General features: G+C 39.8%; 1 protein-coding gene across 1 annotated transcript in view; it reads right to left on the bottom strand.

Moving 5' to 3' along the window:
* PDE4D (phosphodiesterase 4D) overlaps positions 1–14,926 on the bottom strand; it is a 621,455-nt gene that overhangs the window by 434,149 nt on the left and 172,380 nt on the right. The window contains exon 3 of the mRNA XM_055790457.1: positions 5,516–5,748. Coding sequence (XP_055646432.1) covers positions 5,516–5,748 — 233 coding nt within the window. The remainder of the gene's footprint in view (positions 1–5,515; positions 5,749–14,926) is intronic.

Here is a 14,926-nt window from a genome sequence, read left to right as displayed (position 1 = left end):
GGTGCTTTTTGGCACACAACATGGGGCTGGAAGGGTTGAGATAATGACAGGTCTGACTAGAGTGTGTTAAAACAAATTTGTTATAAATATTTATTATACTAGTTTAATAGTCACTGGTCACACTGTTAATTTATTTGCTTCCAAAGTTGCTGCACTTGATTTCATTGTTACACTATTTAATACTTTACTTGCAGTACATGTTCCCTGTTGTGTTTATCATCCTTGGGCCTAGGCTAAGGTTGATACTGTGCTGTACTTGTACTGATGATATGATACAATTGCTGGTCGTGAAACTAACCTGATATATGTACTCAGCCTTGTCATCACCTCTGTACTTGGGGAGCCATTTAGTGGGAACTATTAATAATTACATTTTTTGACTTTTCTCCTTGGAGAGCCAAACTATAGGGGAGACATCTGCCTGCCTTCCTTCCTTCCTTCCTTCCTCCCTCCCTCCCTCCCTCCCTCCCTCCTTCCCTTCCAGCAGCTTTCTTCTCCTCCAGGCCGATCACAGAAGGATTTCAGAACTTTAAAAATTTTGAATATCCTTGGGATGTTGAGACCAGGGTATTTCTGGTCCTGGTTCTGTTGCTAGGAATGATGACTACGCTTCAGATTTTGTTTAGGGTTAAGCAACTATCCACGGCTACTCCAACACCTGCGACAGGCACTGCAGCTACTCCAACCCCACTGGCAGTCCCTATGGCTACTCAAAACCCCAGAGACAGGCACTGCAGTTACTTCAATCTCCATGACAAGCACTGTGGCTACTCAAACTTTTGCAAGTTCTTGGTTAGAATTCTAGCTGTTGTTTAAAAAGTACATTGCTGGTATAGTAAATGAATAACTGCAAAAATATGGCTCGGGATTCACACATTTAAGCTGTCTAACATTTGAAAAAGTTTTTCTTGCCCTGACTCAGAAGAAAAAATTTAATCTTTGAGGTATTACGCTTATGGGGAAAGACAATGAGCAAGCACATGGTAGACATTAAGACAGATATAGTCTGAAATCAGGACTCAGTCTGTATTGCTATTTTGTATCAAACTTGCACTGATGATGCTAATAATTTTCTACTTATTTCTTTTCAAAAACAGATATTAAAAAGTTTAAATGAATCTTTAAAGGGCATAAAGAAAACCAGGATAATTTTAAATCAAGTCTTTATCTGATTTCCAATGGAGAATTTTGATTGCTTCTTTAATGGATAATAAAACACAGAAGTTTTTAAGCAGCACAGTGCCTATCTAATTCACAGAACTTAACTTAAGGAAAAACTGATAAATTAGGACAGAAGGAACATCGCAAAAAAGATACTTCAGAAATTAGCAATCATGTAAGTCATTCCTGTAGCTCCCTAAAGTTTCATAAACACTAATATATATGCTTTGAGTTGTACATAAGCATATGAAAGCAATTTAAAATAGATCTTATGTTGTACAATTAAAATAACCTCTCCCAAAAGATGTTTGAGCAAAGAATAGGGTAAATAGTAAGAAGAGACACTATATATACTCAATTACAGATAACTAGATGAAACACAAAATATTATTTTATATATTTTTGCACTGAAAGCCTTTATAACCATCTCAATGCCAAAGTAACTTTTTGCTTTCAACTAACTCCTTATGAAGTTATGAAGTCTTGAAGTACATGATATACTCTTACTTTTCTGGACTTTATATCCAAAAAACATGACATTTCCCATCATATTATGTCAGTAATATGTATTAAGAGAACAAAAGATTCACAGCAACAACGGGGGGAGTTTGCCCCTTTGTCATGGGGGAAGGTATCTTTTAAAGGGAAAATAAAAGACTGCATCAGCCTCTGACACCTGGGATCTGTATCACTGAGAGTGGAGTACGTATATGTGCCATTGCAATTCATATTGTCCAACAAATGCTAGTCCAGCCAGCTCAAGAATATCTATATCCTACCCTATCTTCTCCTATTCCATCTCTTCCAAGTTAAACAGTGCAAAGAGGTATTTCATAACAAAGGTGACTGAAAAGACTTCCATCATATTTCATGAAGTTTTGGACAAACCAATACCATCATTACATATGGATTTAACAAACTGTCTTAAATCATATTGAAGTGTTTGAAGGAAGAAATCAGATTTACAGTATCACACTTACTATCATAATACAAATATTTGCTTGAGTATTGAATCAGGGTGGGATCTGTGGCTATCGGGCAAAACAAATATAGAGGAAAGTAAACCTTCTTTGAAATAGTTATTATAAAGTAGGTAAGATCAAATACTGTAAATCTCTTAAACAAATGAGTTCCTAAGAGTGACAGTCCCCCACCATTTTAATACCAGCTGCTTTGGTGAAAGCAAAAGTATTCTGCTGTTGTTCCCTTCCTATCTGTGCACCCCATCTTAAATGTCACCATAGCTGTTACCTACATCAAAACTGTTGGTAAACTCAATTATGGTTATTTGAGGAAAACTGTGAAAATTTAAGGTAAACTCAATTATGGTTATTTGAGGAAAACTGAAAATTTAAAACATGTGGTCCTAGCTTACAGTAAAATATCATATTTAATAGTCTCTATATATAGGCCAAATATATTGCTTGTTAAAAAAGAAAATAAAAGGGAAGAACTGAAATATCAAAAGCAATTGACTGCCTGTTTCTAATCCTCCCCATAGAAAGTCTGGCAGTTCTTACATTTCACAAGTCTAACTGTTACCAGCTGCAGGCTCAGTCTATCCATTTGCAAGCACTTGTTTTTATAGCTCATGTTTGTGATTTTGTACGTGAAACTTCAATGTAAGACATAAATCCTTCATCTTAACAATGATCTTTGTTATTGCCTCATTTAACCAGGGTGAAAAAAATGAGAATTTGGCTCCCTTTATTCACGAAAAGAAATTGACAGGGTGATGGGAATGACAACACACTAATGTCTCTTTAGAATCAGAAGAGTAAGAGTTTACAAAGTGTGAAAGGTTTAGAAAAACAATACTGAATATTTACTTTCTAGATTTTCAACTACTCTGCCATATTTTTCTTAAAAAAGAGAACCTCTGTTTGAATTACTGCAACTCATTCCTCCACAAAGCTAACATAAACCTGGAAATAATCCTGAGACATTGTAAAGATGAGAGAGAAAAAGGGAGTAAAAAAGGGAGCATGTGTGTGCACATGTGTATATGTATGTTTAGGAACAGAATGTATATTTTATTTTCTAAACTACATTTACTGTCACTGTTTGTCACTGTTTTTAGTTTTGCACATTCCAGGTATTTAAATCACAGCATAAGATGTTTTAAAATGCTGTCTCTGGGATATTTTGGTGTATTACTCCAAAAACATGCATTTGTAATATAAGATCTTTTCAGAAATTCTTCTGCCTCAGACTGAGTTTCTACGACCCAGATGCTCTTCCCCTACCCACTGAAAACAGAGAACCCTCTCCTGTCTCCCACCCACATTTTGGTTTCCTTTTCTCAGCTGCACACTTCCATACTTTTGAAGACAATGGAGGTAAGCTGTATTTCCACAGACATAATAGGTCCCCTAAGTTTGTGTACTTTCAAGCTGACAAGATGCCAGATAAAAGGATAGCTTTCTCCAGCTGTTTGGCTGGCATTACAAGCACGTAGCTGCTTGAGAGAGTTAACAACTGAAACCCAGCATTAAACATCTAGAGAAATTTAATTTCCTGAGCAACAGTCTTCCTGTAGCAACATAACTGCTCCTTAGCTAAAAAAGAATCATAAAAGCTAAAGATTCTGTATTACAAAGAAACACCAACATTATAATTGCTTCTGCTGTTGTGTTCAGTTTGGGTTTGTTTGTTTGTTTAAACAGCCTGGCAGCTCCATTCAACAGTCTGTAGATCTGCTGTTTCCCTGTCACTCTCAGAAATAAACTTACTGGTAGGTAAATCTTCTTTTCTCTAGTTTCAAAACATTCTGCCAACCATAGGAATGAATGGTATAGACAGGATGCAAAGGTCTGTCTTAATGCTTGGTACAGGCTCAATGCCCAGTACAGACTCAGCCACAGAGAAGCCACTCACAGAAGCAATCATTCTGTGAGTACAGCAGATAGCTACCCCAAACAGCCAGTATGTTTTAGGTTTGTTATTTTTTTGAATACCTGTCAAACTGTCTTGCTCTTGCACATTGAATCCAGCCTAGAAAATAATGCAATCTCCAGAAATCTATAGTCACTTAGACTTTTTCATAGGGCAGAAGTAATGTTTTCCATTTTGCTTTCTAGTGTTCTACCACATCAGCATACATACTGTTTTTTTTCAGTCAGGGTTACTAAATCTAACAAAACGCAGAGTACCTCCTGTGTATTACACAGTTTACACTGAACATGCCAAATAATATTGAAGCTTCAAAGCCAAATAGAAAGGCCAGGAATGTGAACTATAATCATTCCACATATACTTATTTTCCTTCCATGTCTCAGATCTCTCCAGCCTCCATGAATAGAAAACAAAAAAGTTGAGACACTAATCTATCTTCAGAACTTTACTAAATGACTTTGTATTTAGCTCTTCAAATAATAATATTTACATTTGCAAACAACCTACACGTTTAAATGTTTTTATGGATGTAGTCAGTGTTTCTAGAAGCACTTTTCAAGAACTAGTCTCACTAATTCAAAAAATATAAATACCCATGTGGTAAAAAGATATGAGAGGCAATATTAAATTTAAAGGTAGTATTTGATGGGTTTTGCCATAGCACTTTAATGAATACTTATGCTTTTTCTCATGTGCTATAAGTCCTACATTCTTTTCACAGCCATATTATTCAGAATACAGTATTCCCTCTGAAGATATGTCCAAAGGTTCTTAAGTCCTGCATTTTAGCTGTCAGTGTGTTCACCTTTCCTTTTCATGTATATTCTTAGGTTACCAAATGGCTACACTGCCTTCACCAATGTAAACAACAATTTAATAAAAAACCATTCACATAATGGAAAATAGAAATAGAAAATAAAATAATATCAAAAACATTTAAGAACAGGAAAGGCTACTCTAGAAAGCATGGATGATACAAAAAGTCACAGGTGTAGTATGAAGGAACTAGAATACAAAGGACTGTAACCAAATACGTTCAACTATTAACATTACAAATAATGTAGATATAACAAGACAGGTAAAAGCCTCTCATGACTTTTTGGAACTTGTTTAAAACTGTATCATGTTAAAAAGTTTCTGTGTACAAAAAAAGCTTCTACCTTTATTATGATAGCAAAATACTGTTTTTTCATGCCTCCAGAAGTCTTCTTTCTGAACATAAAGTATTAGTATTGTTTGGAGAAAATGTTTTCTAGTGTTTGTATTTGGACATGACTAAAAGGTCTACAAGCAGTATTACCAAATATCACTCTCAAATGTACATGTTAATATTTTATTCTTCTTTTTCACTTATGTAAGGGATTTACAAAACAAATAAACTTCTGTCTTAAAAGCAGCATCTGCTGTCTTGCACCTCCCACTGAAAATGACAAATCAAGGAGAAATTCCTGGACCTTACCGGCTGGACTCGGCAGATGTAATGGCAATCAGAGGAGGAATCCTCAGTGGAAGAGTGGTGGGCCTTGGAATAGTCTCAGTATCATTCTTTTTATCCCAGTCTGCCTGTTCTAACTGCCTGAAAGCCAGGGGGGGAAGCTGGATGTTACGAGATGATAATCTCCGTACAAGATAGGGCTCCAATCCCTGGAAAGACTCTTCATCCTCAGTGCTGTGATGGAGAACTTCTGAGACCTATGATCAAGGCAAAAAAATACCTATAATGTAATAAATTACATATAATGTTAATCTGATAAATTTATAAATTCCTTTCCATAAGCTAGTTTCATATAAATTTACTTTTATTAAAAAATACTTTACTACCATTATTAAGAAAATGAAAAAGAATGAAAAAATGCAGGTAAAAACTTCTAGGACTTAGATAATTTGGGGTTTTAAAAGTAAACAGAAAGCTATTTTATGATGAGATTAATACACTATTATAAAATAGGTACTCATACCTGTAAAGCCGACAAAAGTGACATTAGACAAATTTCTTTCCCACAATATTCTTGCTTCCCTACAACTTAACCACTTTTTGGAAGTGAAAGTCCAAATACCAATAACCAAATAAAGTGAAAGTAGTAGTCAGAGATTCGAAACTATACACCTCTTGACTGAGAACAGGAGAAAATTTACCTTGAATTCTCTCAGCTGTCCCTACTCTCATACTTCTCTCTTGCTCACAGTAATTTCATGCTAATAGCAAGTGATGAGTACTTAAAACAACACTGCAGTGCTTAGAAACAGTGAATAATTAGAAGCTCTGAAGGTCAGGCCCTAATGAAATCTTAAGTCTAAGCATTAGTAGACATTATTTTTAATTTAATTATCTAACCACTGGTAATATCCTCTGGGTCATGGAAGAATGGTAGACAATAAATGGTAGACAGGAAAGAGATTTCCAACTGATACTGATTTACAGGGGAGAAAATTTCTTCAGACTATTTCCTGAACTTTTAACAAACAGCTCACTATTGTGAGAGGAAATTCTCAAAGAATTACTTTTGTGAGAGCACTGATATTCTGAGAAGCCTGTTGAAATAATAAGAAAAAATGTCTTTTTTCTCCATGTGTTACACAAAGCCTTTTACCACTTTCATAAATTCCCCAGCACAGATACCACTGTCTGCACCTAAGTTCTGAGCAAGTCTAAAAATTTTATACACCTAAACTAAGAATTAGGAATACAGCATATATAGCTGTATATTATTCCACTTAGGTCATGTATAGCTTCATAGTCCTAATAACATACTTGAGACTGGTTCACCAACTACCCACCTCTGTCAAACTACAGTTCACATTCATATTGTGGTATACATGGTATACAGAAAAAGCAAGCTGGACTATGCCCACAGCTTACAATCACACCTTCAGTTACAGAGCAGACATGGCCTTCAGTTTGACCTGTCTCATGAGCACTGATGCACACATGCAAGAAAAATCTGAACGGCACTGGATTTGTTCTGTATGTAGAGGGAGAGCCATTAACCAAACACCTTTCATGATGAGTAACTGTATTGCGTTTGCATGGCAAGATGCTCGTAGCAAAGGAGGCTACAGGAGTGGCTTCTGTGAGAAGATGCCAGAAACTTCTATGTCCGAAAGAGCCAGTGCCAGCCGGCTCCAAGAGGAACCTGCTGCTGGCCAAGGCTGAGCCAATCAGCTATGGCTGGCAGTGCCTCTGGGATAACATATTTAAGAAAGGGAATAAAAACCCCTGCACAACTAATTGTATCAGAAGAGAGGAGTGAGAATATGTGAGGGGAATGACTGTGCAGACCCCCACATCAGTGCAGAAGGAGGGCAGGAGGTGCTCCAGGTGCCAGAGTAAAGATTCCCCACCAGCCCATGGTGAAGACCATGGTGAGGCAGGCTGTGCCCCTACAACCCATGGAGGTCCATGGTGGAGCAGATAATACACCTGCAGCCCGTGGAGCCCCCCACGCTGGAGCAGGTGGGTGTCTGGAACAGACTGTGACCCCGTGGGAAGCTTACACTGGAGCAGGTTCCTGGCAGGACCTGTGGCCCTATGGAAAGAGGAGCCCAAGCTGGAGCAGGTTTGCTGGCAGGACTTGTGACCCCATGGGGGATCTACACGGGAGCAGTCTGATCCTCAGGGACTGCACCCTGTGGAAGGGACCCATGCTGGATCAGTTCATGAAGAACTGTAGCCCGTGGGAAGGGCTCATGTTCGAGAAGTTTGTGGAGAACTGTCTCCCATGGGAGGGACCATGCTGGAGCAGGGGAAGAGTATGAGGACTCGTCTGCCTGAGGAGGAAGGAATGACAGAGACAACATTTGATGAATTGACCACAACCCCCACGCCCCATCCCCCTGCGTGGGAGGAGGTAGAAAAAAAACAGAAGTGAAATTGAGCCTGGGAAGAATGGAGAGGTGGGGGGAAGGTGCTTTAAGATTTATTTCTCATTATCCTACTGTGGTTTGATTGGTAATAAATTAAACTGATTTCCTCAACTTGAATCTGTTTTGCACATGATGGTAATTGCTGAGTGATCTCTCCCTGTCCTTATCTTGAACATAGAAGCCTTTCGTTACATTTTCTTTCCAGTGTCCAGCTGAGGAGGGGAATGATAGTGTGGCTTTGGTGAGCACGTAACTTCCAGCCAGGGTCAACCCACCACAGTAATATTAATAAGCTCCATTTATACTCAGAGATTGAGCAGTTGCTGCAAGCAAACTGTTTCTAATTAAATTTTTAATCACAAACTCTAAATTCATAATTTAGCGATTTTTCTTAATCTAGCTGTAATGCAGTTTAAGAAAACAAGGATTATGAAATGGTATGCATTAATGCATGTACTCTGAAGCAAATCAACAGCAAGATCAATCACTGTGAAAATACTACAAGAATTAATGTGTTATAGTTATCCAGGGAGAAGTTTAACTTCAGGCTTCTATTTTCAGTGTGTGCATAGTGGATATTCAAGACAGCTGAATACATTTAAAAAATAATCATGAAATTAATTATAGCTCTGCAAGAAATGAAAAATACTGATATTGAGCTAAAAGTAGTCTATCACATGTGGTTATTTGATCCACTTCATCACCTGCTTTTTTGGGCAGGTCTGAAAATCATAAAAATCTTTTAATTGTGGCCACAGGCAACAAGAATGAGTTAGCCAAAGGGAGAAACTGAACTCACTGAGTGACTTCTTCTTCAACTCATATGCAAAAATTACAGAAGTAAAAGATTGTAGCATGAAGAAAGGCATACATGAAAGGGAAGAATTCCAACACAAATATTAAAGCCAAGCTTTGGAGAGATTAAAACATAGGCATCTAACGTATTTCCATGACAATAGAAAACTAAATCAATTCGTAGAAAAACAGGCCACCAAGTCAGTTACAAATACTCACGCATCTAAACCAGTAAACGATCATATTGATTTTACTCATCTTGGTAAAACAGAAGAAAAAATGCAGTGCTAGTTTTGCCTTATTTTTGAACATGGTTATAATGAGCATTATCTTTACTCACTACAATCACAGAACTGCTGTTTGGAAGGACCCTCATGAGGCTGTCCAGTCCAACCTCATGCTCAAAATGAGACTATCATCAAGACTTGATCACATCAGCCACAGCTTTGTCTGAATCTCAAAAACCTCCAGCACCAGAAATTCCCCAGCCTCCGTGGATAACCCGCGCCGGTGCTGCACCACATTCCTAATGAAGAAGATTCTCCTGATGTTCAGTCTGAACATCCCAGACAGGGGCCCTTGGCCCTCCTTAAACAGCATGCCGCCGCCAAGAAGAGCTGAAGTTTGTTGCCTTTTGCAGCGACCTTCAAGCAGCTGCCGGCTGCCATTAGACCCCCTTTCAGCTCCTCCACAGCAGACAAGCAAGCTGGGCACCAGCACTGATTGTGTGCTCTAAGTCCTGACCATCCTGGTAGCCCTCTCCTGGGCTCCGGGCGTTCCCCTCGATCCGCCAGCGACAGGCGCGCTGGCACATATGGTGTTGTTTACGATGGAGAGCGTGCTGCCTGGCTGCGACCCACCCCGCAGTCCCCTGAGGGCCCCAGGTCCTTGCCAGCACCCAGGCAGCCGCTTGCCGGTCTGTGCCGGTGCTTCAGGTTATCCCGTCTGGGCCACGTGGGTGCCGGTACCAGCCCCTCATGGTGATGTGCTCATTGCCAGCTGCCAGACAGATGTTGGCCCACCAGTCTCTGCACTTCGATCTCAGCAGTGGAACTAGTTTTTTTCCCAACTAGTAACCTTTTCATTCATCCCAGGTTTCCTGTCTGGAATTCAAAGCAGAATTCAAAATTTTCTTTAAATTGTGGTCTGTTAAGGGAGGTTTGCCACAGTAATGGCAGGGGCAGTGGGTGGGGAGGTGAAGAGGCATCAAAGAAACTGCAATTTCAGACAGAACGATTGAGGAATCCAGAATATAAGTAAATAAATAAGATAAATTTTGAAGCTCTAAGAGCTTCAGATGATATCAGTGGAGTGACACAGAGTAAGAGGCCTTAACAGGAGGTCCAGAAGATACTACATTAACATACGTGTACACCAGGATGAGGAACAGCATGATGAGGAAAAATTTTTTTGGATCTAGACTGCCTTATGAGGACTACTGAAAAGTCAGATAGAGGCCAAGAAGCTCATAATTTATGTAGCTTTGTGGAGAAGATGTTACAGGTCATAGTATCTGAATGTAGATAGACTTACAATGCTATCACTATAAGAAAGACAAGAAAACTACTAACTACTTTATAGAAATAAAAATAGAAAACCTAAATTTTGCAGCCTGAAGTTACATGAGGGTAGAGATGATACTTTTATGAGCTCCTGGTTGCCAAACAGCAAACAATGTAATATCAAAGTCAGTTGTAAAAGATCTGAATTTTCAGAAATGCAAAGTGTATGAAAAGCAAGAAGTCGGTGTTGGCCATCTTCCTGCTGCCTCTAAAGATTTAGTGAAGTATAGAAATCAAGCAATACAGCATCAGCACATAAAAGACCTTTCATCTCCAACATTCAGAGCAGTAACATGTGAATGTCAGACAGGTTGTACGCATATACAAAATATATATTAAGGTAGTGTATCTGCAGTGGTACGTTTCGCTCCCACCACTCTGGGCCCCTCTATAATCTCAGGAATTCCCGTTAGGCCTTGGCCTTTGTGGAACAATTTGAGTGCTTAAGTGTCCCATGACAGCACCAGGAACTCTTGCACAGCTGAGGTGGGGAACAGCACCGACCGTACCAGGAGCTCCTGTTGCCCGGCCAAGGCAGGGAACGAGAATGGGAATAAGTAATTTCCTGATGGCCCTGGAACATTCCTTACCTGAACCGTAGCCCAAGTGGAACAATACCATTGCTACTAGAATTTTGAAAGATTAATGACCCACATTGTGCCCAGAATGGAAATTTATGGATGACTAAAACCAGTCATCTTGTGACCCTATGAACAGTGATCCTAGGTGAGACATTTTGAGCTCTCCTGGACCACAGCAGGCTGCGACCAGCATCTCCCTCTGAGTGGGACACCTCGCAGAACTCACAAACCCTCAATCAGCACTGAAATGCTAACAGAGCCCCATTAACAGCTACAGTACCACACATTGCAACCCTAACAGCCACACTACAGGCAGCCACACACCTATGGATGGCAGCACTAGATGTAAAATATATATTCCTTATGGTTCCCCCTACAAGAGGAGGATAAGAAGAAACTTGCTTTTACTTAGGAATGTATATGATATACCTTTAACAGACTCCCACAAGAGTATAAACATTCACCCACAATTGCTCATGCTGTGGCTTGCTGAACTTCTACAGTCTTGCTTCCTCAGGATGTGAAACTACCAACATATACATGATATTGAAGGAGATTCCCCTTAATATACAGGAGAAGTGACAACAGCAGTGTGGGAAGCACTCCATAAAGCAGAAGTTGAGATACCACCTCAGAAGTATCAGGGACCAAGTAGGGAAGTAAAGGTTTTGGGTACTCATTGGACAGCAGGCAGTGCAGTGGTTCCTCCAGATACCTTAAGAAAAACAGAACAGAACAGTTGCAGGTGCCCCAGTCTAGGAAGGAAATACAACAGCTTATGGGTACTTCAGGGTATTAGAGAAAGCATGTACCTGGATTTTCTATCATTGCTTGCCCACTATGCTCACTTTTATGAAAGGGAAAGATATGGAAATGAAACTCAGAACATGAAGTGGCAGTCAAAACTTTAACACAGGAGTTGAAGACATACCAGTCCTTGGGACCAGTAAATCCCCACAACCCTGTTATAGCAGAATGGAGTTTTGCTGAACACAGCTCTGAAACTGGCCCTGGACGGATCAGAGACCTTTATTGTTCTGTTCAACTGCATTTAAAGAGACAGATAAGAAATACTCTGAGTGGGAAAAGGGACTTTTGTCTTTAGTCCAAGCAGTTAAACAAGTTGAGCTACTAATAAGTAACTTGTCTGGAAAAACCCTGCCAAGACTTGTATTGTTTTCCCTTGCCAGAAACAGTACTGGTAATAATACCAACAAACCTTCCCTGGAGATAAGGTTGACTATTGAAGGATTGCTTATCCTTCTCGCAGGAGCAGTCATCACAATCATGAATAAAATTCAGTTCACACATCAACAAGCTTGACCCACAGAGTGGACACCTACATTTCTTTTACTTGTGCCAATCAATATGGAAACTATAGTACATTCTGCACCATACGTATTTCTCAGTTGTGGGTCCAACCTACTGTAACAGCAGTTATAAGAGAAGGCAAAGAGGACACCTTACTCCCTGAAATTTGAAAAGCAACTTGAGATAATGTGACTCAATTCAAAAAAGATTTCCAATCTTTGTGACATCTAGTTAATTTCATTTATGACCCAAACAACAGTAAAGCCACAGTCTTTGTTTTGACAATACACAATGCTTCAGTATACACCATATACCAAATCATTGTGCTGGGATTAAATCACAATGAAACTGTCCTCTATCTGCTAGAACACAGAATATGGGCCTAACAAAGGGGGAACAAATAGCAAACTATTGATGTTGATACACATGTTGTATGGGAACAACAGGCATTTATTTGTGAAAGTAATACTATTAAGGCTCAAGACATTTGTTGTGACGCTAAACAAAATGTCATTTTGAAATACACCCCGATGAACCCCCTGAAACTGTACTTGCATAGGTTAGAAATGGATGTGTTTGTCTGAGAAGCCTTTTGTGATTTTATATGTACAAACACCACTGTAGAGATATATAATCACTCAAATACCGATATCTGTAATTTTATCAAAATTATGGTATGCAACTGTCCAGCTCCTGTCCCAACCAATGGATTCTGTTAATTGCTACAGTCAAAATACACATCCTATCAAGATTTACTACCTACCCCCATTGGAATGAATCTTCCATTGCTAAAAAACTACTATAACATGATGACTTGATTCAAGTACTGAAATGAATCCAGAACAACAGATAAAGAATGTTGATTATCATTCATGATGATGCAGAAAAGATACACCGTGCCCTAGAAAGAGTGAGGATAGAGAACATAACTGGTGGGATAACTTATTTGGATGGTCATCAACAGCAACAGGAACTTTGAATTGAATGCTATACCCCATTGTAATTTTACTAATTTCTGTTTTATTATGCTTGCTGATGAACATTATTCTATATGTTAGAGTGTGGAGAATGGCTAGATGGGTGGCACTGTTGCAAAGACTTCCTTGCATATATAGCATAGCTTGATCACATTTACCAAAAGATAGACTAACCAGAAGTTTCTCTCAAATTACAACTCAAATATGCCATTGATCTGTTCATAGACATAGAGGCAAGAGGTGACCACACCATCAGTCTGTGAGAGAGAGACTGATTAACTTTACTCACAGGTTAGACTGTGGCAGTGCATTTCTTTCCTACCCCTCTAGGCCCCTCTACAATCTCAGGAATTCCCGTTAGGCCTTGGCCTTTGTGGAACAATTTGAGTGCTTAAGTGTCCCATGACAGCACCAGGAACTCTTGCACAGCTGAGGTGGGGAACAGCACTGACCGTACCAGGAGCTCCTGTTGCCCGGCCAAGGCAGGGAATGAGCATGGGAATAATTAGTCATTCCCTGACAGCCCTGGAACATTCCTTACCTGAATCGTAGCCCAAGTGGAACGGTACCATTGTTACTAGAATTTTGAAAGATTAATGACCCACATTGTGTCCAGAATGGAAATTTATGGATGACTAAAGCCAGTCATCTGGTGACCCTATGAACAGTGGTCCTAGGTGAGACCCTTTGAATTTTCCTGGACCACAGCAGGCTGTGACCAGCATCTCATTCTGAGTGGGACACCTCACAGAACTCACAAACTCTCAAGTCTGCAAAAACTGGAGAAGCGTCACTGAAAGCTGGCATTGGGGCCTGGGCTGAAATCTTCTACTCCCTGAGGCTCAACTCTCACCTATTGAAAAATGCTGAGACATCTGAAAGCAGTATTTCACTGAACTTGATGGGAACTTTTAATGGGTATACCTCTATTTGTGTCTGTGTGCATGTGTGTGTGAACTGATTTAGATACCTCATAGCAATAGAATGAATGTTACCACCTTGGATCCCTAATTAAGTCGCTGTTGTGATTATAGTAAATCCTATTAACCTCACTCTGTATATGTTAAATCAGTCAATGATTAACTGCGGCTGAAATCTTGTGATCCACTTTAAAACTGTGAATAAACCTTAGACAACCTTTAGATATAATTGTTGTCCAAGTCTGAGACACACTGGAGCAGCAGAGGTGTGAGGAGTCCTCCCCCGAGGAGGAAGGAGCAGCAGAGACAATGTGTGATGAACTGACCACAACCCCCATTCCTGTCACAGTGTGCCACTCAGGGGAGGGAGGCTGAGTAAATCTGGAGCTAAGCTGAGCCCAGGAAGAAGGGAGGGGTGTGAACAGTGTTTTAAGATTTGGTTTTATTTTCCATTACCCTACTGTGATTTGACTGTAATAAATTAAGCTAAGTGCTGAGTGATCTCCCCCTGTCCTTATTTCAACCCTCAAACTTTTTGTTGTATTTTCTCCACTGTCCAGTTCAGGAGGGAAGTGATAGAGCAAATCTAATGGGCACCTGGCATGCAGCCAGGGTCAACTGACCACAAGGCTCCATGTATCTGTGGCACAGACTACATCAGGAGAAGGTGCTTCAGGGACCCAAAAGGGTACCAGTGAGCTTTTGATATAGTTGCCTTGAGTATGAAGAAGATTAAGCAGCTGTCTAACTTGCCTTGTCTCTCAAAGGATCCTTCTGTTGTTGACAGACAGCAGGGGCCAATATCTACCATGACAGCGCACTGAGAAACACTATCGCACTAATCAAGACTCCCTGATTCC

This window comes from Falco peregrinus, chromosome Z, assembly GCF_023634155.1.
Source record: "Falco peregrinus isolate bFalPer1 chromosome Z, bFalPer1.pri, whole genome shotgun sequence".
In the NCBI taxonomy this organism is placed as follows: Eukaryota; Metazoa; Chordata; class Aves; order Falconiformes; family Falconidae; genus Falco; species Falco peregrinus.
The sequence above is the reverse complement of the archived record's forward strand: the minus strand, read 5'-3'. Positions and strand labels throughout refer to the sequence as shown.